Source organism: Eptesicus fuscus, chromosome 5, assembly GCF_027574615.1.
Source record: "Eptesicus fuscus isolate TK198812 chromosome 5, DD_ASM_mEF_20220401, whole genome shotgun sequence".
Lineage (NCBI taxonomy): Eukaryota > Metazoa > Chordata > Mammalia > Chiroptera > Vespertilionidae > Eptesicus > Eptesicus fuscus.
In genome coordinates this window covers 55,066,680-55,093,123 of record NC_072477.1, presented here as the reverse complement: position 1 = coordinate 55,093,123, position 26,444 = coordinate 55,066,680, and the positions used below count along the sequence as shown (strand labels likewise).

The following is a 26,444-nucleotide window of genomic DNA, read 5'->3' as shown; positions in this document are numbered from 1 at the left end:
ATTTGTTTAAGCTGTAATAATAAAATGCATACAAAAAGATTAGAAAGGAATGCATAAAATCATCTAGTTTTAATGTTAAATAACTTTTAAATTTATGTGATATATTTTACTATTTGTCTGAACTTACTCTGAAGTTCTCTGGTGGCATCAAAAGACTTGTTACTGGACCAGCTTCCAAAAAGAATTTATGCAAAATTTCTTCAGTAAAGATATCCCACATGATAACACAAGAGTCCTGGTCCCCAGACACCAGCCAACTTTGGTCCAATTTTGAAGAGAGACCATGTGGGTAAAGTAATGAAATAACACTTTGGTGATGGCCTTTGAGAACTTTGTAAGGAAGGGAGTCTGAAAAACAACCAACACCAAATAATACAAAAGTTATTTTTGTTCAAGAAATAGTCCTGAGATTGTCTTTTATAAATTTTTAATGTAAGAAAACTACAAAAGTAAGGCAATTGGCTAACAAAATTATTAAACAATCCTTGGACCATCTCAAAGGCAAGTGCCTCCTCCTAAGCTAGATCATTACTGGTGAAGCACTAACACTGCTTGTTCAAAATCTACTAATTCTTTAAGGACATTAGCGAGTTACCAACACCAGTGCCAAGAAATAGCAAATGCTGTACTAAAAGAGTGAACAATTTTGAAAGTTTTGCCTCTACAAAAAAAATTTAAAACATTACTGCTGTACTTTTAATTAACATGACCAAATGCATAAAAGGAAAACAAAGTTTCACAGAGCATTTTTGCTTTCCAAGATATTAGAGATTACCTACTTCCAAATCTTAGTTTTACAGATAAAGTATTTGAGGCCCAGAGAGGTTAGGTGACTTGAATCCAAATGAAAAAGCACAGCATAATGTTTAATAGCATAGCTTTCTGTTAAACAAATATGACTTTGCTTTTCTGGATCTATCACTCAATAGATATGTCTCCATGGACAAGTTATTTTGTGCCTAAAAAACAAAACAAAAAACTGAGGTAATAACAGCACATCTTCACACAAGACTGTTGTGTTGTGAAATAAATAAGATAGAGGCCATAATTTCTTAATACTGGCACTTGGTAGAAAATGGTATTTTATACCATAATTATACTAGAACTTGGGGCTACTGACACCTAGTCTCCACACTGTTTCTTCTTTTATTAGCTAACTAAAAAATTTGGAAAGGACCACAAGACCACAAACTCTATTTATTCAAATTAAAAATGAGTGTCAAGGAGTCATTATTACTTCTTTAAAGAATCACTGTTTATTTCTATTCCATCAGGTATGCCCTCACTTTATATCCCCTGTGCAAACCAAGATAAATATTAATTCATTTTAAGAGTTAGTGCTCAGGCTGGTTTTCTCAGTGGTTAGAGCCTCAGCCCACAGACCAAAGGGTCCTGGGTTCGATTTCCAGTCAAGGGCATATACTTGGTTGCAGGTTCTACCCCAGGCCCCAAGTTGGGGCATGAGTGGGAGGCAACCAATCGATGTGTCTTTCTCACTTTGATGTTTCTCTCTCTCTCTTCACGCCCTTCCTCCCCTTCCCCAAATCAATTAAAAAAAAAAAAATCCTTGGATGAGGATTAAAAAAAAATGAGAGTTAGTGAAAATAAAACCTACTAGTCAAATGCAGGTTTCTGCTTATTTTCTGGGTAAGACAAAATAGCCCTGGTAAAAACTGCTAAGGTCTTAAGCTTTTTCACTAACTTTAACAGCAGCCATTGAGCTGTATAAGAGGACATTACTTCTCCTCGGTTCGGTTCATTGCTATTCACAGCTCTATTTCAGTCAATTACTGAGTCACAAGTTAGTAAGAAGCCAAAGTAAGCTGAGAACATTAGTAGACAAGGTAAAAAGTTTTTCTTTTCTTTTTTCTTTTTTTTTTTTTTTTAATGAGATTTGGTCTTTACCATTAAGGACCTTGCAATCAAGTAGGATCTGTGGAATAAAACATAGAATACAAATTCTTCTACACATCTCCAAATCTCAATCACCTCCTACATTTCCTGCCTTTACTTAAGACAACTTACTACATAAATCTTTATTTAATAAGTATTCCCTGTTGCAATGCTCAAAGATGTAGAACAGCATATTTAGATTTCATTAATAAAGAAATAAAAATTAAAGCAGGAAGATACCTTTTTCTACTGACTGGCAAATATTAAAAAATTTACTAGCATACAAAGTTGGCTAAGACTTGAGGAATAAGGCATTTGCATAAGCTGTTAGTGGATGCACATAGACATTGGTGCATGTTCTTTGGAGAACATTTTTAGATAAATTTTCAAAATTAAAAATTCACACAAATGTTGATTCAGTAATTCTGGGAATTAATACTATAGATATATTCACATATATGTGCAAAGACAGTTAATTCTGCATTGTTTCAGTAGCCAAAGCTTAGAAAAACTTAAACATCCATGAACAAGGTATTTTTAAAAATTAAAATTTGATAATTATTAATCATTTAAAATGAGCTCATAAATAATGTGCTCCAAAATATTTTATTGAGATTTATTTAAGAACATTTCAGTAAAGTGTGCATAATATGTTTCCATTTGTATAAAATAATTAAATAAATGCATATTGCTATGCTGTATATGCTTATATATGCATAGAATTTTTTTGAGAAAGGTATAAAGAAATGCATTAGCTATTGCCTTTGGTGAAGGAAACAGGAAAATCAAGGAAGGACAGAAACACTTCTCAATGTATAATCTTCTGTTTGAATTTTTAAAAAACATATTACTTTAACTTTAAAACATGTTTTAAAGTTAACAAATTTATTAACAAATGCCAGCAAACTTTTTAAGCTTCAGCAATCTTCTTAGTACAATTTGTTAAAGTTGAAACTTAGATAAATTAAATAAATAGGGTTAAGTAAAATTCAATGACCTTTTAATAGAGAACCTCCTTCCAGAAGTCCTGCTTTGGCAGCACTCAAAGCCTGTGTAATGAAAATGTTCCCATCTTCACAGCCACATACTAGTTTATCAAGACTTGGGACATACTCTGATGAAGTGACCACCACAGTTCCAGCTCCGTCTTTAAACCCGGAGAAGTAGTCGATAATGCTTTGTGACATAATATGATGCTTATCAAAATTATCTTGAAGGGTCCAGGTAGTAGTTATTGGTATCTCTAAAAGGAAAACATACAAGAAGGGAAATTGTGGTTTATATAGCCAGCATAGATTGGGAAAATATTATCAAGACACCATCCCTTGGGGGGTACATAGAGGCTCCTTTGCTATCCTAATAGTGGGCTATAGGCATAAAAGTTCTCCTGAATCCACTGTCTTCATTCAAAATGCAATTTTATTGGTCTTCTGTCCTTCGAGGAGCCTTGAAGAATAAATGTGTATGAATGCATTCATTTTAGACTTAGGTCTACTGAACAGAACTGAGGAACTACTGCAGTGATGTAAACTGTAAGACCAATCTCATGAGTTCTCCACTTGCCTTAGCAATGTTAAGAAAGAAAATTGGTGTGTTTTTTTTTAGTTGTGTGAGATAAAGGGAAGAAATTTATTCTTTTAATGTCAAGGATAGGAACATCTCAAAATTGTACCATAACCCTAGGCAATTATCTATGGCTACCCAAAGTGCTGGTTACCATTTTATGTAGCTGACAACCCAAGCATGAGAACTGGGCTTTGGATAGGCTCAGGAAGTGAGAGAGGCTTGGCATCCAGGACAGCAGAAGGCAAGTTAAAGCCAACCTATCTCGCTATGAACTGGCCTCCTTGGCCTTATGGTCCCCATGCTACAGTGACTGTGAAAACCTCGACCCCAAAACTTAGACTAGCACCAAGAGTTGTCATAAATGTCTATGGCTCTCATTACAAAGGAGGTTGACTGGACATTTAATGCTGCTGCTGTAAGTAGAACAGACATGAAAAATCCTAGAGCCACCATCAAGTGGCCTCAGCAGTGGGCATGGCATACTTTTTTAACTCTTAAGATTGGCTTGTAAGAAACTTTTCCACACACTACACCAAGCTCTTAGTCTATTTCTCGACCCATTTCTTATTAATCTCGGTCTAAATAAACCATTTTGAAAACATTTGGGTCAGGGACACTAAAAGTGATACCAGTGAAATAATTTACTAATGGAAACTTGTGTTTGGAAATGCAAGTATAAAGAACCATGATTCAGCTGTGCCCCAGACAAAGATTCACAGAGGTGACAAACTGATTAGGAATAAATGGGAAAGAGTAAAATGGGGTTCCTCAATTTGGAACACACTGTCTCAGGAGTTTGAAAGTTCTCCACAATAACATTTACGTTGATGATTTCAGTGTTTTATTCTAAGAAAAAATAAAATAAGCAAATGTGAAATCATCTAATCATTCAAATTGTCAGATGTTTTAGTGCCCATGTTTATATATGTGCTTCCTGTTCCAAGCAGCTGTAATAATCCCAATCGAGGAATTGGTTAAAAAAGGCGTACAGCATATGGACACGACAAAATAAAAAATATGAATATGATGTAGCAGGCTGCTCTATATTGTTATTGCCAGCATTCATTTTACTTCAATAAGATATCACTCATGTTAAATTAATGTTATTTTGTATTATATTGGCTGTATAGCTGCATATAAGACCTATAAGGGATTTATGTTGGCATCTAGTGCATAGTAATACATGAGAAATTTTTTCCTGTTTGTAATTCATGTTACTCAACTTAGAAAAGCATGGAGTTGATTATAAACTAGTTCTCAGGAGACATGTGAAAGTCATCTTACCTCCAGGAGAGCCATCAAACTTGGATACAGGAACATCGGGGATGTGCCACAAAGTAATTCTTCCTGAGACTTCTCCAGAGAAAAGTACCTTATAGAAAGGCTCTTTCCTTTCATTCATGTAGCCCATAACACAGGGCAGGCTCTGGTCCAAAACAAGAAGTTAGCTTTTATGTAGGAAAATATCTAAGTATACAATGACAGCCACTGTTTTTAAATGAAGGAACAAAACTTCATAGATGAACTAAATTGCTTCTGTTTTATTTCCCACTGTTTCTAAATTTTCAAGTACTTATAATCTCTTATTCAAGACAAAAACATTTTTATAAAATAAAAAGAAATGCCATCAGCTAGACTTCAGAGAGTTAATAGGAATATCTAACATTTATTGAACATGTTCTGTGTATGTATTACATATACTACTAGGAGCTTTGCATGTATTCAGTTAAATAATCCTCTCAATCATCCTGTGAAGTTAGTACTATTATTGTCTTCACTCTACATATGAATAAACTGAGAGTGAAGATTTGATTTATCGAAGGTGATATAGACGGTAGTGAATTTGAGTCCAACAATTCTGACTCAAGAGCCCATATCTTGATAACAATAGTCTACTGTCCACTAAGAAGGCTTCATTTTTTATGTTCCATCTGTCCATTAAAATAGTAACAACTAATGTTTGTATAGTAATTTTGAGTAATTAATATACGTTCCACTTTCTGTTGACCATTTTTTCTTCAAATTCAACATACTTGATATCAAATTTCCTAAGTGGCCACAAAGAAAAATAAGAATGAGTCCATAAATTGTTAAAATATGTATACTATATAACTTTAAGTTTATATTGATGTTATATGTTTAGAGAGAGTTACAATTTTGCTGAGGCAGAGTATGAATATTGGGCACCAATGCTCTGAAAGGTAGGTTTCCATTAGTGAATGAGGCTAGCATCTCCCCAGGAACTCAGTGCAGTGTAGATGTGCTTTGGATAGATTGGGATTATGCACAAGGGACCAAAATGATCAGATGATTAGAAAAACAAAAATTACTTTTGATTTATAAATAAAAAGGAGCACTGAAAAGAAAGCCAACTGCTGGTGCTAAATGAAAGATGCCTAAGAAAGTCTTATTGATTGGATCACTTCGTAAGTTATATAAATGTCTAACCAGTATGCTGTACACCTGAAGGTAATATAATACTGAAAGTCAACTGTAATTAAAAAATGTTTAATTAAAAAAAGAAGACTAAGAAAGTCAATTTCCTCATCAGAAAATACATGTTTGAAGGTCCAAACTTAAATAAATTAGTGGGAAAATTCTATAATTTATCTTTAGAAAATATTAGGGGTCAAAATACTGCTACATTCAATCCTCACAACAAAGCTACAAAGTAAGTAAATATTGTTATTCTACTTGTTATGGAGATAAGGAAAGAAAATAAGAAACTAATCCAAGACAGTTCAAAGAAGATATGTAATCCTCTATAATCCTAAGAAATGAAAAGAAAAACAGTTCCTATGAAGTCAGTTCTCTGAATAAACCTTGTTTTGTCTTGTTTTTAAGATTCAGGAGGCAATGTGGGGTCTTAGAATTCTCATAGCCATCATCATTGTAAGTGTTGGAATGGTGTTGATAAAACTTGGTTAAATTAACTTCTCAAACACGCTCAGCCTTTAGGGACCTTAGAATTGACCAGTCCAGCCTCCTGCAATGTGTTGATGAGAATGAAGCTCTAGAGAGGCTGGTGGGTTACTCAGGTTGGGTCAGAGCATCTCTTCCCTCCCAGCTCCATGTGCTGTTGTTCCCTCGCTAGTTCGGCAATTCACCTGAAAGCCTGCTCAGAGTCTCTTACCATATGAATTCTGATTGTTCATCCCAGGATACAGTACCCATCACAAGGAATATCCATCCTCCAAGATGTAATAAAATAGTCATTGAGAGTGAATTCTTGGGGGCTAACTGCCTGGATTCAAATACTGGTTTTAGCACATACTAACTCTATTATAGGAGCTAATTACTTGATTTAGACAATTTACTTAACTTCTTTATGTCTCATGGTCCCTAGCTATGCAATGAAAGCTAATAAAGACACCTACTATAGCCCAGCCTGCGTGACTCTCGACCAATGAACCAGGAGGTCACGGTTCGATTCCCAGTCAGGGCACATGCCTGGTTGCAGTCTCGGTCCACAGTATGGGGTGTGCAGGAGGAAGCCAATCAGTGATTCTCTCTCATCATTGATGTTTCAATCTCTCTCCTTCCCCCTTCCTCTCTGAAATCAATAAAAACATATTTAGCCGAAACCGGTTTGGCTCAGTGGATGGAGCGTCGACCTGCGGACTCAAGGGTCCCAGGTTCGATTCCAGTCAAGGGCATGTACCTTGGTTGCGGGCACATCCCCAGTAGGGAGTGTGCAAGAGGCAGCTGATCGATGTTCTCTCTCATCGATGTTTCTAACTCTCTATCCCTCTCTCTTCCTCTCTGTAAAAAAATCAATAAAATATATTTCTTAAAAAGCATAATTTAAAAAATAAAGGCACCTACTATGTGGGACTACTGTCAGGACTGAGTTGATAAGGTAAGGTGCTTAGAATGGTGCCAGGCATTTGGCACATACTCAACAAATATTAACCAGTCTTATTATCCACTTTCAGAACAACTGAGAAACTCACTCCAAAGACCCATTACCAGACTCTCGGGCCAAACTGCCTGGGTTCAAATCCTGGGAATTAACCTCTCTGAACATCCGTTTTAAAATGGGAACATGGCGGGTACTCATGGAAATGAAGCTGTGTGTATGTTTGACACTAATAAGAACTGTCATCACCATCGTTGTCATTACTCAGTTCATGCAATCAAATGTCTTACCTGCAACCCTCGGGTTGTTTCTATCCCAGTTACTCCCCCTCGGACTGCAGCCGTACTCCTCAGCTAAGACCCTGGGAAGCCCGGCTCCTCATTGTAACAGCCAGGAGCCCAGCCACAGGCCTCATCAGATATGACTGAAAGCTTGGAAGACTCTAAGGAAGCTGCTGAAAAGAAGGGGAGGCCCCATTCTTGCTACTACAACTCCATCAGCAGATATGTCCCCTGCATCACAAAGGGTGACCCTGAGAGCATATTACTATCAATTCCTGAGATTTAATTCTATGGTATCTACCCTCTCCTCCCCCCAAAAAACCCAGTTAATACTAAATATTTACACAGCACTCTTTCCTAAGCTCACCAGGTCTAACAAACTCATCTCCCCACTCCACCAAAATGCTTTCATACCTAATTGCAAGTGCGACTAAGAAGTCTTATAATTAGTGAGTAGTGATGATGTTTTGAATAAGGTGAATAATATCTGACTTCCTTTTCTTGGCTGGATAAAGGGCGAGCAAGTGTCTAGGATAGAACATCATCTTTCAGTTTTAGATCATTCTGGTATATTGCACTGGTTTACAAGCACTTCCCACCTTTCAAATACAGACACAACTGCGGTTGTCTAAACAACAATCACTGATAGAGGGCCCATCAATATTTATCTTCACATTTTGAGAAACAAAACAAGGTAGCTTCCCACAGATTTGTACTTTTTAAAGTAGCTTTGTAATTGCTGTATTTTTTCCTTGTAATTATGTGTACAGTGTTCATACTTGCAGTAGACTAGAAGCTCCTAAAGGACACTACGTATATGCAGCTTTTAGGGAAAACTGAGCTTTGTAAAATTGCAATCTAGAGGTAAAAAGGAAAAAAGGGCAGGCCCTTTCAAAAGAACTAAAAACGCCTCTTGAGTCAGCCACAATGCTGCTTTTGTGATCAACGGGACACAGATGCATTGCTGCCCACAGACGACTGCAGAAATAGCGCTGAATGCCATAATTCTGAGGTCTGCCTACGCCCCAGCGGTACCAGCAGTTCTAATTTTTGGCTGACAGCTTCTTAATCAACTTTTTGCAACAAAACCTCACAGATATGTCAGCGGAACAATCACTGAACTGTAGGATTTCCGACAGCTATGCTGTCTGATTATGCAAACCATCACTCTGTAACAATTAACATGCTTCCTTGGTTGACACATCAGTAATTCAAAACTCCTCCATTCTCCATGAAATACCTTTTCGATAATTAACTGATGACTAAGTCCAATAGGTTAAAAAAAAAACACCACTTTGGTTAACACTACTATAACAAAATAACTGCTTAAATTTTCAGGCTTCATAGAGTGTCAAAGATATAATTCCGCCAAGTCAAAGCTCACAATTATATCCTCAAATTTGTCAGGAATCATAAATAAATTTGTTTTAATTCGAACAATTATTCATAAAAAGAGCTAAATACGTGTGAAAATGATTTCAATATTTTTTTAAAAAGCGGGATATAAACATTTTGATAAAGTTTAAAAATTGGAAAGATACATTAAAAGGTTAATCTTGTATCAAACCATATATTAAAAGGATCAGTGAAAAGTGTGTGTGTGTGTGTGTGTGTGTGTGTGTGTGTGTGTGAGAGAGACAGAGAGAGAGACAGAAAGAGAGAGAGAGAGAGACTAAATAAAGTAAAATGTTGGCAACTGGTGGATCTAGGCAAGAGGTAAATGACTGATGATTGAAATAATTTTGCAACTTTTCAAATATTTAAAAAGTTTTCCAATTACAGTGAGTAAATACACATAATAAAACATACTTACAATGAATATTTATGGTGGCAGAGTTGGAATTTTAATTCCTCCTTTTTAAAAACATTTATAATTTTTCTATAATAGATATGTATTGTTTAATCAGACTTGAAAACAGATTTTTTTTAAATGCAAAGTTTTCTCTTTAGTAGCCACTAACTGTTAGATTTGATTTTCTCATTAACAAATTGATGTGATTCTTCAATTCAATTTTTCAAGCCTGACTCTGTGACAGACAAAGCAGCACTTATCTGAGAACCGGAGCGAAGCAGCACTGAGCAGCCCCTTTTCTTGCATTACCTTATTTTCCTGCACAGACGCAGAGCACAGTAAATGAGGATAAATGGTCTCTCTAAGCACTCTTCCATCAGCAGGGTATATGCTTTTTGAAAGCCCACTGCGTGGCAAAAAAATAAAAAGCAAAGTTTAGAACTTTGGGGCTCTTTATTCGTGTGTGTGTTTTTTCCCCTCCCCAATTTCAAAAGCCGGATGGTACCATTCAAGTTTCTAAACTCTAGTTAGAAATTGTTGGGTTAATAATTACAAGTGACTTTTTGAAAGCCCAGCACCAGCTGTACAAGTTATACATGGCTAATCTCATTCCTTCATCCCCTGCTGTTTTATACAAAGGCCGAAGCCCACCAAGCCCAGAGTAAATCTTCCAGTGCCAAAGTTGTTTTGTTCTGGTTTTTGATCATGGGCAGCATGCGGGGATTTTTCCATAATAAACCTCCCAAAGTTCATTTCCAACCTGAATGTTTTGTATGCCGCTCCCATCTGAGCCCACCTGTTCAGCAGCTGATAGATGTAACTGTGACCATCTTCTGTCCAGATGATGATTCTGTGGGCAGCAAGCACCTCTCCACCAGCAAAGAACTGCCCACTTCTACTGACTTCAGTCCGCAGAAGGGAAAAATCGCAATAATCATAAACCTAAAGCCCAAAATGAATGATGCACATTAGCAAAAGCTTCCAATCTAATCTGCCAATGAGGTGAAAGATAAATTGTGCTCATCAAGACTATTTAGATGACAGTATTAATGCAACAACATACTAATTATTGATGATAGCCCACACTGTACTCATGTATTAAGATATTCTACTAGTACTTAGTTTTTCTTATTGTCCTAAGGTAGGTTTCAGTAGGTAAACTTTATTTGGCTAATGTGTCCATTAAGCTCAGAGACTAGAAATCCCAAAATCTCTATATGATTTTATTCTTCCCATATGGGTAATCCACTTTAACATTTGAAAATTTATTACACAAAAAGTCTAAATAGTAGAAATCATTTGTTAGATCATACACTTAGTATTTTTGTTTTAAATTGTATCAGCATATACATAAGACAATATAGAGTCATTAACTGAACCCTGTATATGAAACATCAAAGGAAAAGAGAGTGCTATCAAGTGATGGTAACTTTGCTTTTTTTTTTTTTAATCTTCTTGGAGACATCAGTGAATATATTTACAAAAAATAAATATACATCCCCTAAAAAACAAATGTAGTGACAAAGCAAACAAAGAAATACATCCTATATAATAAAAGGGTAATATGCAAATTGACTGAACGGCGGAACGACTGGTCACTACGACGTGCACTGACCACCAGGGAGCAAACGCTCAATGCAGGAGCTGCCCCCTGGTGGTCAGTGAGCTCCCACAGGGGGAGCGCCGCTCAGCCAGAAGCCAGGCTATGGCTGGTGAGTGCAGCAGCGGTGGCGGGAGCAAGGGCACCCGAACTGCAAAAGGGCGCAGGCTGGACTGAGGGATTCCCCTCGCCGCCTGAGAGCACAAATGTCAAATCTCGTGCACCGGGCCTCTCGTATATAAATAAGACTGATTTATGTAGGTGAAAGTATTAGTTTTATTTTTAATTCTAAAGATCAAGCATCAACTTTTGAAAATAATCTAGAGATAAATGCTCTTTACTAATATGGTTTGTTATTAATAACATGAGCACTTACTATTTACATGTACAATCTCCTGAGAGGTAAAACAGCAGAACTAATAAAAGTCAGTCAAAAAAGATAGGTCATCCATGCTGTGGTCATAATATAATAAAAAGTTTGTATTATATTTTAAATCATATCCTTATAACTGTTGCACTGAACAAGAAAAAAAATTTAAAAATTATATTTGTATACCATTGGTATTTATTATGTTGTTTTATAATACCTTCCAACATCTAGAAAATACCACCAACAGAAGTCTCTCTGTATATGTGCAAAATCGTATTGTCCGGCAGTTCAGGGAGTCAAGAAATTTGGATTCCTTTTCATAGACATCTTGCTTTTCCTTCAAAAGGAATGAAAACATTTTAGTACTAGTTCTAGGTCATTTACATGCAACTGTATCAGAAGATTTGCTTGTCTGAACATCTGAAGTAGATCACACCATTATTAAAAAATGAAAAGCACCCCAGTTTCCTTTTTAGTCTTCTGAACTACGAAGTTACTTTGCAAAAAATAGCATGAGCAGGAAACCCACTTGGACTCAAGGATTCATCATGTAAACTCATTCAACAAATATTCTGTGGGGGACTAGGCTGGATGCTGAGAATGTTAAGATTGAGTTACTGACATTCAGACTTGGCAGAAGGACAAACCAAGAAAAAAAAAAAAAGGAAAATAAAATTTTTAAACCCTGCAGTATCTTAATTGCTATCACAGAAAAATACACAAAATGCTTTGAAAAGATCGAAGAGTGGCCAGACACTATATTCTCAATCTGAAAATGCTGGGTGTGTGTTTCTTGGGCTCAGGATGCCAATACAGTTCCGAGGCTTCCTCATTCTAGACACTCCTGAGGAGAGCCCAGAGCCCCAGGGGGCAGCCAAAACAATTCCCTCACCAGCAAGCACAACAAATACTATGACTGTTCTTTTGTCCATCACCTCAACTTGCAGCCTAAAGCCAGGGAGCAGGGGAATATACTGGACTCCCAGGGTATGTGACCCCCGGCTGCGCATAGTTATCTCCCTGCCACTGCTCACACACACACCCAGAAGAAAGAGGGTCTCCTGCTGTAAGGGACAGAAGGAGATTCTTCTACAATTTGTATTTTTAATTAAAACATAATCTGTGTGTGTGTGTGTGTGTGTGTGTGTGTGTGTGTGTGTGTAAAAACATTTGCATGTGCATGGAGAAAAGGATGGAAGGACACAATGCAACTGTTTCCAGTGCCCACCCCTGGCACTGGAAGCAGGAAGAGGAATAGGGGAAGCACACAGAGATACACCGAGATAAAATGTAGACTCTTCTATATTCTTTGAACTTCTAAAAATAAGCATGTACTATCCCTGTAATTTTAAAAATGTCCATAAACAGGAAGGGGGAAAAAAAGTTTCACAAGCCAACCTGAATGCTGTTGATAGATGAAGAGAGATCCCACACTTTGAGTTCACCCGTCACTGATACCACCAAGAGAGAATCTTCTGCAAAGACAACAATGGTTGCATATCAGCGGACCACTGCAGTAACTGGCTGATGTAAAGATCATTGCATAGTCATTTAGGGATTGTGCAGGGCTATGCCAGTGGAAAATATTCAGCTTTGTTGTTTTCTTAAATAAACATTGTAGATTAGGTTTTACATTGATTTTAGCATTCCAAAGTGGCCCCATGTAAAAGGAGAGCCGCGCTAAAAGCAGAACCACATAAACACCATCCTGTTGGCAATATCACACCTTCCTATCCCAGGCGTCAGTACGGAGCCAGCCTTCCTTTCCCTGGGCAGTCGCTCATTATAGAAATGAAATTCTCTTCACTAGCACATCTGGAAGATACAGCAGGATGAGAGTTCCAAGAGTCCTGCTAAGCCACAGGAAACCCGCTCTTGTCACGTTTAAACATGTGCCAAGCAGAGTTGGGCGGTGGACACACAGGTTCTCCTCCTTCCACATTTTAACCTTGTGCTGACTTCCCAACAACACCCTGAACCACTTGCCTGGGTGTTCCCAGTTTTTCTTAACCTGGCTTAGGGAGCTCTCCCCACTACCAAGTAAACATAAAGAAGCATTCTAGCTGCTTGCCCAATAACTTAACAAATAGTTCCAAAGTGATATTTTCATAGACAGTCTCCTAGTGTTATGTATTACCCAACCATTACCTTGAATTCTCATGGAGTGAACGATGCACATGCAATTGATCCAATCAGGAGATTGGGACGATGTGAAAGTGTGAACTAGAACCAAGGTTTTGGCGTCAATTATAAGAATGTCTTGATATTCTCCACAGCATAGAAGCCAGCCTTCTCCTGTCATCCGGAATGAGCAGTGGTAATACTGTGCAAATGGAATTCAAGCAAAAATGTAATTATCACTAGCCATTAACATAAATTCTCTGGATTTGAATTTTATCATCTATTCAACTAAGGTATCAGACTGAAGAGCAACTAAAATTTCTTTGACTTAGGTTATTCCCTACTTCTAAAGTGTTGATTTTGCACTTTAGTCTCATTTGTATTTCATAATTTCTTTATAGAAAGGGGGATCTTTCGTGAAGAGGGAACATTATTCCAAATCATGGAAAGCTCGCAAGTCTATTATTGCTGGAGTGCTGTGTAGAACTAAACAACAACAACAACAAAAAACCAGATTCCTTATTCTAGCAACATTGCTACATGTTAAGAAGAGATAAAAGTGTTTGAAGAGCATTGGAGGAATTCTGGTGCTGAATAAGTTTTGAGAATGGCTTTCATTAAAGATTTCGTAGTATGGTGTACCCTTGAGGCTCTCTCACTGCACCGGTTTTGGTTGCTGAAGAGAGTTGGTTTGTGTTGCAGTGCAGGTCATGGATGCTAAAAGCAGTAAGTGAAATATGAAAATCAGTCAGCACCACTGGGATCATGCAACTACCTTACATCTATGCTGGAGTCTGTCTACCAAAAGCCAAGACCCGTATTAAATATTGGGAAGTGATTACAAAGGTTATAACTATGCCTCTTGCTCTCTTCATGGATAACAAAATCAGAATCTATCCACTCAAAAAAAGGTTAATATTGGAAACCAGGAAAAAACACACACAAAAAAAAAACTCTTTTTGCTTTATAAAACAGCACATCATTAAAATTGAATCTTTCTGTGTGTGTGTGTGTGTGTGTGTGTGTGTGTGTGTGTGTGTGTTGTGAGTGTACCTAAGGAAAAAATAAGAAAATCGTCTTTCAAATTTATCTATGCTAAGAACAGAAAAAAATTGGCTGAATAATAACTTTGGGGGGAGAAAAATGCCAAAGTAAAAGATGATAACTGACCGCTTTATAGTCCAATGACAAAAATAAAACATTCAAGAAAAAAAAATATCCTCCAAAGACATTTCTTCGAATGTGTGCCCGGCGATGCCCTGAAGGAGTTGCAGAACCCAGCAATGTGCTGAAGGAGGTGCCCGTACTTACGCAGATTGCGGTGTGCCTGTAGGGAAGGGTGGCCTTCTCCACGCACTGCCCGTTGGTGACATTCCACACACACATCTCCCTAGCAGAGATAACCTCGTATTACTCTCTGTCATTTCCACTCAATTGGCTGGAATAATTTTTGTGCCACTAAGTTTTTCTTTAGCGCTGCACTTAAATGCGGCCTGATCGTTTATGGGGCTTTTTGTTACAGATTACTGGGCAAGAAAATGTCGTGGTCATTAGCAGGGATGACATACTGTATCTGTGTCTTTTTGTCTGGGTAATTACACCCTGCCGCCAGCCTGCACACCTTCCCTTAGTGCCAACCTGACCTACAGCAGATTGTGAGGATACAGCCATCACAGCCTTTTGGAGTGACAGTACAACAAGCTTTCCTTGGAAACTGCCTCCTCTTGAAAATGGTTGATTTCACTGAGCTTAAACTACATATTCTGAAAAGCATAATGCATCCTCCTGTGGAGGCCAGGTAGCAGTTTTGTAAAAATGAACAGTGCCACCAAGAGGCCACATTTGGTCTCTCGTTGATGGGGTTTATTTCTTTGCTTCTGAAATCCTGAAATCGTCCTTGCAACTTAATGTTTAAAAAATTTTCGTTGTTTAGAAACCTGACTTGATTACATATATGTGACAAACAGATAGACACAGTTGTGAAATACAGCTTTAAAATACATCGAGTGTAAGGCAGTTTAAATCTCTATGGTTTCTGTTCACAAAAACCAAAATGGCTGTTTCAGAATTGTTCTGTAATATTCTTCTATTTTGACAGTTTCAAAACATAAGCACAATTTTTCATGGAAGAAATGAAAGTGTTATTGGCATTAAGGGAGAAGCTATTAAGAAACAAGATATGGCCGAAACCGGTTTGGCTCAGTGGATAGAGCATTGGTCTGCGGACTGAAAGGTCCCAGGTTCGATTCGGGTCAAGGGCATGTACCTTGGTTGCGGGCACATCCCTGGTAGGGGGTGTGCAGGAGGCAGCTGGCCGATGTTACTCTCTCATCGATGTTTCTAGCTCTCTGTCCCTCTCCTTTCCTCTCTGTAAAAAGTCAATAAAATATATTAAAAAAAAAAAGAGAAAAAAAGAAACAAGATATGGACTAATATTGTTCATGGTACTTTGTGATTGGCAGGCTCTTTTTTGCTTTTTTAGTCAAACACCAGGACTCAATGTTTAAATCAGTGATTTTCAACCTGGGTGACTTTGCCCCACAAAGGATATTCGGCAATGTTTAAGAATAGTTGGGTTGTCCCAATTTAGGAACACACGGCTGGCATCTAGTGGAGAAAGACTAGAATGCTGCTACACATCTTTAATGCATAAGATGATCCCCACAACAAAGAATTTTCTAGTGGTTCAAATGCCATTAGTATTAAGGTTGAGAAACCATGTTCTAGAAAGAAAATTTTCATGTTTCTTCATCTCTGTTAATATCCAACCTTATTCCAAAAATAACTTGAGTCATGGGTGAGGGTATCTGTGTGTGTCTGAAAAATAAGACCGGAAGAAAGGTAGAAAGTGAAATAATGTATCTTAAAGGTAAAAAACAAACAAACAAACAAAACAAAAAACAACAAAAAAATGTATGTCAAAAGTAAAAATAAAATAGAATCTTAAGCAGCCATCAATATAAATTTTTTATCTCTATAAGGAATTTGAGTTTATTAGCATGGTGCTCAATTTTTCTGGGAATAGTTCAAAAAATACCCTCATAAATTCTAAATTTATGATTCAGTGTTTGGGTCCTAGCATGTGGAGTTTCGAAAATCTCCTGGTCAGTTAACCTGTTCCTAGGTAAGTCTATCTCTAAACTAGTGGTTCTAAACTCTGGCTATCCATTAGAATTATCGGGAAGTTTTCAAAAGTACTAATATCTGGCCTGGCCAGAGTGGCTCTGGGATTAAGCACTGGTCCATGAACCAGGAGGTCAGAGTTCAGTTCAATTTCCAGTCAGGGCACATGCTCAGGTTGTGGGTTTGATCCCAAGTGAGGGAGGGGCTTTTGGGAGCCAGCTGATTAATGATTTCTCTCTCATCACTGATGTTTCTCTCTCTCCCTCTCCCTTCCTCTCTCTGAGTACAATAAAAAAATATATATATTTTAAGTTACTGATATCTGGGACCCAACCCAGACATCAAGCCAGACTAATTAAATCATATTGTTCAGGCTTAAAACCTGGACATCAGGCAAAGTTCCCCCAGTGATACTGATGTTTCTACACTCTCAACTACAAATATGTTCTCTGAACCAGCAGCATGAGCATTGTTCTGGAATATTCCAGCAATGTCCAGGAAGGTGTTAGAAAATGCAAATTCTTGAACCTCAACCCAGACCTACTGAACCCATTCCTCCAAGGTGGGGCCCACACATTTTAGTTAAACAAGCTGTGCAGGTAATCTGATGCAAGCTCCGGTGAGGATGTTTGCCCATCTCTTTAGTCTCATCTCTTGCTGGTGCTTAAAAGTTTTACTAACACGCAAAAGCCCTTTTTATCAATGCCAAGACTTTTTGCCTTAAAGAATATCTGTTAATATAAAATATTTATTAATATAAAATATTAATACTACTATATCAACCTTATTTGGGATGTTATTCATCTGATAAATCTTTTTTTCCGTCCACTTACTTTTAACTTTTCCATGTCCTTATGCTGGTTTGTGTTTTGTTTTCTTTTTAATTGTCTGCCAATCTTTGTAATTTAATTGAAGGGCTTAGAACCTTTACATAATTTAGATTGCTGTTCTATTCCAAGTTATTTCAACTATCTTATTTTGTGCTTTCTATTTGTCCCATTTATTTGTGTCTTCTTTAGATTAAACAACATGTGTTTTTTCTTTTTTTAAGTTGGAAGTTATATATTCTATTTGTTTTATTTTTATTTCTTTTGTCTGTTCTTTTAGCAGGTACCCTGGAAATGTCACCATGTACTGTACATCTAGCTTAAAGTCTAAAGTTAATCAACATCTTCACATACTGCTAAAACACAAGAACATTTGGAATCTGATCATTACACTGTTATATGCAACTGTTGATTAGGATTGTGCAGAGATGGGGTGGGGAGTGTATATAAATATTATTGTGCCTTACAAAAAATATTTTTATTTGCATTTTTAAAATATTTGCTCTGTTTTGTTCAATATTTCTTCTCCCATCTCAGATTCCCCTTCTGAAATCACTATCTTTACTCAAGAACATAATTTAAAATTTTGTTACTTAGAGAGCATCTGTTGGCAGTGATGAAAAGTTTTACTAATATTCGACTTAAATGTTACTATTTTGTTTTGAAGGTATATTTGTTAGAGATACACTTCTAAATTGATAGATATCTTCTGAAGCTATTTCTCTGTGTCTAGTTTCACTTAGTGTTGAGAAGTCAGCTCTCAGTCTAATTAGCATTCTTTTGTAAATAATGCTTTTTCTCACTGACTACTTTCAGGATCTTCTCTCTCTTTCTCTTATTCTCTCTCTCTCTTTCTCTTGCGCATTCAGTTGTTTCATAATCAGGTCTCCAATTGTTTATTTCCTCTCATTTACCCCAGAATTTACTGGGATTCCTGAATCTTAGGATTTATGCTTACACATGTAATACTTAGGGGGGGGGGGGAAACACATGAAAAACTGGGTTATGAGGCAATTTTATGTCCCCTCTGATCATCTTGGAGGCAAAAAGGCTAAGCACCCAGACATATCCTGAGACTTCTGAAAACTATACAAAATCATTGTTGTTTGGGAAATAATAGGGCAAGTCTAGTAATTTTCATAATTTCTAACAGATTAAATTAGCATATGTTGAGTATGCAATAGCTCTAAGAAATATGTTATAGATGCAGGATAAGTTTTGGACACCAAAGGAACCGAGTTCTAGAAAATTCAAATTCTATTGGAAAAGGAAAACCAAACCAGACTCCTTGGCTGTTTAATAATCATATTCACAGGATTTATACAGCTGAATTCATCAATCATCAAGAATAGACTCTTTTTTTGGAGTTAGACCACTGTGGGCAAAAACCTCAATCTGGAACTCAGTTACATTTCAGATCTATTTCTCACATAGCTACTATTTTTCTCAATTCTCCAAGTAGACTCAGAAAAAAATCACACACACACCCAAATTCTCTAGAGTGGGAATACATATTTCAGTATGTGTAGCAGGTTTTTGTATGAGAATTACTGGCAACTGTTAAAAAAAGAAGATACTAAGACATTTCACTTTATTTAGGCCTTATCCAAAATTCAATCTCTCTAAGTATAACAATTATGGGAATAGGTACTTCTGTGGTATAAGCTATGGAAATAAGTACTTTTTAGATATCAGTTCCTCTAGCTGTTTTGTTATAAACTATTTAGTTTCTCCAGGTTGGACACTTGATTCCTCATTATTTTAGTTCTCAGAAATTAGAGCCATGTAATTTCTCTTCGGATTAAAACCAAAAAAGGAGGGGTTCTCTTGTTTCAACCAGTAACCCAACCCCTCATTCACAAATGCATACTCATTCAATTTTGTGTTCTTGAGTATACTTGGGCAAATAACTCATCAGCCGGGTCTGCTTTCTCCTAGCTCTTTCATCAGTGGGGCTTTTTCCTACAAGTCCTGTTTCATTGAAACACATCTCACTTCTACAAAACAGAACCCAAATCACTGTCTACGTTCCTTTCCCTTCTCTCTCCCACCATTCCACTTACAATTGAATCCTCTCCTCTGTTCATTTTATAATGATTTTAGACAAGTGTACAACACGAGGATTGTAACAACTGAATTGTTTCACAGAACTGCGAAGGCTTGGATGGGTTTGCTTAAGAGCTCAAAGTGAGTTGCTACATGAAAGAAGACAAGCGCCCAGACTTTCCCACTTTCAATTCTGTAATAGCTGGCATTTGCCAGTGTCCCTGACACAGTGGGGCTGCCAGAAAGCAGAGTACACACACACTGGGATGTTTCAATATTGGGAGTCCGAGTACTGATTGCATTCCTTGGGATCATCACACTAATTAATCAACCCCTCAAAATCTAAACTTTTCTATGTACAAAAGGAACATGTTCATCACTAAGGTTTCCTTTGACCCTAGAATTCTGTACCCCATGTTTTTAAAAAAATAGAGAGGAAATGGAGACGCATACAAAGTTTCACACATCATACCTACCCATTTTCAGCAGCACTAACGACATAGCGCTGTTTAGAGAAGTCTCTGGCTTTCGCCACACATATTACTGAAGCTGAATGACCAAACAGAAGTTCTTTGGCTGAAATCTGAAAATGATGAGGGTAAGCTTTTAAAGAGCTGTAAACGTTTTATTTAAAAACATACAAAAAATATGCACGACACGTTTATATTTAAAATTCTGCTAAGGAAATCCTGTTGTGTTATGTTACATACATCAAGAAAACTGATACATGGCATATCCAAATCCACAGAACAATAAACTTCTAAGTAAAGGAACTGTGTTGTATAAATTTTTTGGTTTGTTTTTGGTTTTGTATCCACCATGAAACCTAGAAGGTGGCCAGACCAGTTTTGCAACATCTGGCTTTTGAATACAAATAAGTCAGTGTTGATGTTTATTATGCACAAAATGTGCCTCATATAATAGTAGGATATTAATATGCTAGTTTCAGAATTCAGAAATGAGTTTACAAAACACAAACAAAATATTTGCCTTTTCTAACCATTATAATTCCTTACTTGACTTCTTGCCTTTGAAATAAACTTTTCTATATTAAAAATAAAATTGCAACTAAGCTGTTATTTAAAATGCCAGTTTTTTCTCTAATCTGTGAATTTAAAGCTATGGCACTAAGGCCTAATCCTCCCATTATTTCATTTGTGAAAGAAGTCTATTCCTCATTATTTTGTAAAACTTGATTATAAAAATCAAACTACAAAATGGAAAACATGCAAGATACCCTGAAATGGAGGAATTGTTATTAAGAGACTAAAATTTAATTTGAATAACTAGAAAGTATGTGGTTAATAAAACTTGTCTCATGAGTAATAAAAATCTAATTTCCTAATGAATTAATATTCATGTTGTTGTTTTTTTTCTGAACTCTGCAGACATAGATGGTTGTGGATGATAACCCAACCATATCAATGAGAACAAATTATTTCATAGCATAATTGTTCTCTCCATCATCTTATTTCTATCATAACCAGAAATATTTCTTTAAAAAGTCTATTATCAGACTACATTTCAAGTGCTACAAGGAGGGTTTTGTGGTTGATTAGAATCACTTACAATCCAAGTTCTGACTCTACCTTATTCCTGGGAAATTCAGAAGGTTCCATCTCAGAACAACATTAGTAAGTTTCCCCATCATCATACTTGGAAATGCTTACCCCTAGGAATTTAACCCCATGTCCCACATATTGCAGACCCAATTAAACAATGAATTGGGGCACATCAGGACATCCCTTCCTCGAGAAAAAATCCACTATGGATAAGATATCAGAATGGAACACCATTGCTTTTCATATGAAGTTCTCATTCTGCTACTAAATCCCCACATGGAGTTGAATAAGCTTGTCAATTCACTAGTCGCCTAACTTTATCACACTTTAGATCTGCTGTGAAGAATAATTTAAAAATTCTGCAATCACACCTAGTCATTATCATGATGAGAGCCAGGAGACCTTTACTTCTATCCACTGGCTCTCCCTCTATGAAGCAGTGTCTCCCCACCCCAACCCCGACCCCAGGTACCTCCAATGGCACAGATGATAAAAAGCAAAGAACACACAAGTTGAGAAGCATCTACCAAATTCACTGGCACTGGTACAACTATGAACAGTGCTTAATCTTCATTTCAAAGGTGAGGAAATCAAGGTTCAAAGAATGTAAGTCATTTGCCCAATAATACAAGAGTTGGTAAATATGAACTAGAACTTTACCCAGGTATCTCCGTTCTTTCTTCATTTTGTCATTGTTATGTTTCCTTGTGAGTATTAAACAGAAAGAAAATAGAGCATTCCAAAACTAAGGAAATGTATGTTCAACTCACCTTTTTTATGCTCAAAGGTATGATGAATACCAGCAATCAATACCAGCAAACCCAGGTGAGAAAGTTCCTAGCATGGGACTTGGAGAGCTCCTCATTAGGAGACAAAAGTTCCAGAGGTCTTTGGGTAGACCCTGAGCCTGGAAGCAGCATGCATAAGCTGTACCCTGCCATCCTACACCCACAGACAGGGACAGACTGAGATATGTACCCAATCCTCTGATGAATATTTGGATACTCCAAAATGTCCAGAACTTAAACAACCTTCTTTCCCTCCCTATTCCTACTCTCTGATCACCTCTATTCCTTATACAAGTACACAATGCCATGATCCCACCTATCCCACCCATCCCACCCATCACTCAAACTCTAAATCTGAAAGGATTCTTTAACTGCTCCTGCTCCTTTACCCCACATCTAACTGTTGCCCAGTTCTCTTTTCTTAACAACTGTCCAGGCTTCATTTCCTTTTCTTTCCCAGGGCCACTGATTTGGTTCATGCTCAAAAACTCACCGGAATAACATACTGTAGAAGTCCGCTATCCATAATCCCTGGCCCTTTCTCCTCTCCCCCTCCCTTCAAAATGCCCTTCACATTAATACCCAGTGATATTCTAAATCACAAATGTAATAATATAGTATTATGTTATCTCTTTGCATAAAACATCTTCAATTCTCTCAATAGCACCATGTTTAATTAACATGTAGTGTTAGCTCTTGCTAGTTAAATAAAAATCTAAACCCCTCATCATGTCAAACTCCAAATTGAGTCTGCTCCATCCCTTTAACCTACCTATCACCTCTAACTCACCTACTCAACTGTGTTCCAGGCCTACTCAACTACTTTTAACAGTTCCCTGAAAGCAAAATATTTATGCTTTTTATACACTCTTATTCTGTCTGCATTCTCCTCTGACCTTCTTTTCCTCTTCAAATCCTGTGCATACTCCAGAGTTCAGTTCAACCATCACCCTCAGGAAGCTTTTCCCTTCAAAACCACAATGATAGCACGTCATACTGATTAGGATGGCTATTATAAAACAAACAAAACAGAACATAATAAGTGTTGGTGAGAATGTTGAGAAATTGGAACCCTTGCACGCTTCTGGTGAGGAATATAAAATGTAAACTGCTATGTAAACCAGTTTGGCAATTCCTCAAAAAATAAAAAATACAACTACCATATGATCCAGAAATTCTACTTCTGGATATATATCCCAAAGAAGTAAAAGCAGTAGCTCAAACAGGTAGTTGTATACTCAGATTCACAGCAGCATTATTCACATTAATCAAAAGGTAGAAGCAACCCCAGTGTCTATTGATGGGTGAATGACTAAACAAAATGTGGTCTAGACAAACAATGGAATAGTTTTCAGCCTTAAATGGGAAGGACATTCCGATACATGCTGGAGCATGGATGGATCTTAAGGACATTATGCTAAGTGAAAAATGCAAGTCACAAAAGGGTAAATACTGTATGCGTTCATTTATATGATATACATAGTCATATTTATAGAAACAGAAGGGATCCCACTGCTTTACAACTTAAAGTCTGTCTCCTACATTAAACTGAGAAACTTGAAGGAGGGATCTATGCCTAGAACAACAACAACAACAACAAAACACCACATCTGTGTAACCTGTCTAATAACTGCGTGAGTAAGTGTCCTTAAGTTAGTTTTACAACTACATGTGGTGGCAAGTGAGTGTTTAAGACCCTAGAACCTGATGTATTTTCTTACCTAAATCCTTTTGGAGAGGGGAAGGCACTTTCCAAGTTTAGTATAAGGAGAAAATAAATGCTCCCAGATTATTTTACACTCCACTCCCTGCAACTTCCTTCTCCGCTACCTGCTGTCCTCACCTTGATATGCCCTTAAGCTTCAAACTGCCCAACAGCCACTCAGTCACCCACATATTTATATCCTCTCTCTCTTACAATCTCCCATGTCCTCCAGGTCTCCCTTCTACCTCCCTTGCCCAAATTATGCCTTTTTATATTCATTTTTTCAAAGAAAAATAAAATTAAACCACTAAGTATTAATATCAATGATGGACCACTCACTTGACTGCCTTTCCGATCCCAAAAGGATTAAAAATGTCCTTGATTTTTGAAAAGCCTATATTTTTTTCCTTCTAATAGTTAATACATTGTTGGATGAGATTTATGAGAAAAATAAGAGATGTTCATTCTTTCTGGCCCTATGGTTAGCCATAGAAAATGTTAAGGAGAACTCTCATGTGGAAAATCTCACATTGATACTAATGGTTATCTTATTCATGTTACTAACTTTCTCAACCTATCCTCACAGTAAATTTCCAAAACATAAAGCTGATACAACCTCCTATTTAAAACTCCCTAATGGTTCTCCTTGTTTCTTCCATGTCTGCTGATCGGATTCCAATTCCTACATCATATCTGTAACTGTGGATTTCTCAATATCATTACTACAGGACTGGCATTTTGGATGGGATAATTCTTTGTTGTGAGGGGCTGTCATGTGCCCTAGAGGATGTTTACAGCATCCCTGGCCTCTGTCCACTCCATGCCAGCAGCACCCCCCTTCCTCTAGTTGTAACAACCAACAAGTTTCTGCCATCATTTCCAAATGTCTCTTGGGGTGTGGGAGGGCAAGAACTATTGCTCTAATCCCAAGCAAAAGACTTGCTTCTAAGAAAAGTGTAGCTTAGTTTCCCATGGACGATGCAGTGCAGACCACTCCCTACTTAGAATACCTTGTATTATAACATAACTGCATTGCATTCGTCTGCATTGTTCCTCTACTGCAACCCCTGGGCAGCTAGCACCAGGTCTTCTCGTTCATGTTTGAACTCAGGTACCTAGCATACTACCTAACTTATAATATCCACTCAATAAATGCATATTGAATAAATGTTAAATAAATACCAGGAACATACCTAAAAAAATACAGAAGTGAGGATTCGAAATTTCTTAAGCTATAGCAACCTACATATTATAAGACAACTATTCCAGCCAGAAAACACAACACTTCAATATTAAAAAGAATATCAAGACATTTTTAGCCATTTAGGGGTCTGAATTTAAATTATGAGATAATAAGTGTGAGGGCCACCATTTTCAAAGCTCAACTGCTGAAATAACACCAGTTCGTTCTCTCAGGAATATTCATTAACGTTGAGCTGAGCTGCTCTGCTATGCAGTTCTTGGCAGTCCTATAGTGAAACTGCTCAGTGATGGGAGATGTTAACTAATCACACTATAAAATAGAATTACAATTAATTGTTAATTTAGGTTTTAAAGTGACAAACTTTAAAGGCTAAAAATAGTCTTTGATCTTTAAAAGGCTTCTTAATGAGGGCAGTATACTTTAAGTACATCATTAGTTTAAATGTTCAAATTGGGTCCATTGGCTGCTAGCACTAAGCAAATATCTCTTCCAATATGTTAAATGTTTATGACTTGGGACATAGACAATTAATTGCTAATCAATGGGCCAAATCTTAGGTGAGGTCAGGTTCTGAAACAGGAGGACGACAATAGTAAATTGGATTTAGGGCTTTGTGATACGATCTGTGAAAATCACAGGCAAGTGGAGACTAAAAGAATAGCAGGAAGGCCAACTGACAGAAACACCCAGATAATTAAGATATTACTCATTTAGTTAATAGTGGTTTTCAAGGATGCCCTTTGTTTAGATTAATGAGCCATAATTTTTAGAATTACACTTACACGTCTGTAGTTCAGTTACTTAAACATATAATTCAGGATATAAAATAGTAAAACTCAGCATAGCTTAAAGGGTGATAATATCTGATAACTAAAATTAGCATTAGCCATAATATAATTTCCAATATGATCTTGATCCACCATGTAACACTTCATTCTCTCCAAATCCAGAAGTAAAACCAATTTATGACTTTAAGAAGCATCTCCCTAACAATCATGCAACTCTTCCACTGTCATTGCAGACAGATGCAAGCTGTGCTTATTTTGTGAGTGTTGTCTATTTCTATATAATATTTTCACTAACCTTTAGTTCAGGTGAGAGACTCCAGAGACAGAGCTGACCCTCCTGACTTCCAGTCACAATTGTTTGCTGGTCATCGGTGATCATGATGGTGGTGATGCTGTGGGAAGGGGCCTTCTCCCCCCAGAGCGCGACTGCCTGCAGGGAGGACCTCATGTTGAGAGAATCCTGGAAACACAGAAATGAAAGAAGCGTACACAGTAAACAGTCTTAGATTCAGGAAACTGATCACATCGCAAAGTGGATTTATAATGACACAAATTTGAGTATGTTCTACCAGAGCCATCCATTAGAGGGGGAGGTAGTCATGAGACACTTAAATGACCATGCTTAGTGTTAATCTGTCCAAGATGAATGACTTTTATTCCAATTCTTGATAACTGATGCTGATGAAGAGAAGAATAGAAACAGTCTGCCCACTCCACACCCAGCTCTGATGCTAGGCGATCCTGACCTCTCCAAAACCCAGCTAGGCCTCTCTAGAATAGAGCTGTCAGCCCAGCCAGCATGGCTCAGCAGTTGAGCACCAATCTATGGACCAGAAGGTCGTGGTGCAATTCCCAGTCAGGGCGTATGCCAGGTTGCGGGCTCGATCCCCATTATGGGGCATGCAGGAAGCAACTGATC

At 37.3% G+C, this 26,444-nt stretch overlaps 1 protein-coding gene across 1 annotated transcript in view; it reads right to left on the bottom strand.

Moving 5' to 3' along the window:
- WDR72 (WD repeat domain 72) overlaps positions 1-25,973 on the bottom strand; it is a 183,754-nt gene extending 157,781 nt beyond the window's left edge. The window contains exons 1-11 of the mRNA XM_028147777.2: positions 25,821-25,973; positions 19,955-20,061; positions 14,794-14,872; positions 13,510-13,684; positions 12,760-12,836; positions 11,579-11,698; positions 10,188-10,333; positions 9,701-9,797; positions 4,744-4,885; positions 2,891-3,136; positions 128-348 (exon numbers count right to left, since the gene is read on the bottom strand). Coding sequence (XP_028003578.2) covers positions 128-348; positions 2,891-3,136; positions 4,744-4,885; positions 9,701-9,797; positions 10,188-10,333; positions 11,579-11,698; positions 12,760-12,836; positions 13,510-13,684; positions 14,794-14,872; positions 19,955-20,061; positions 25,821-25,973 — 1,563 coding nt within the window. The remainder of the gene's footprint in view (positions 1-127; positions 349-2,890; positions 3,137-4,743; positions 4,886-9,700; positions 9,798-10,187; positions 10,334-11,578; positions 11,699-12,759; positions 12,837-13,509; positions 13,685-14,793; positions 14,873-19,954; positions 20,062-25,820) is intronic.
- Positions 25,974-26,444: the final 471 nt, after the last annotated feature.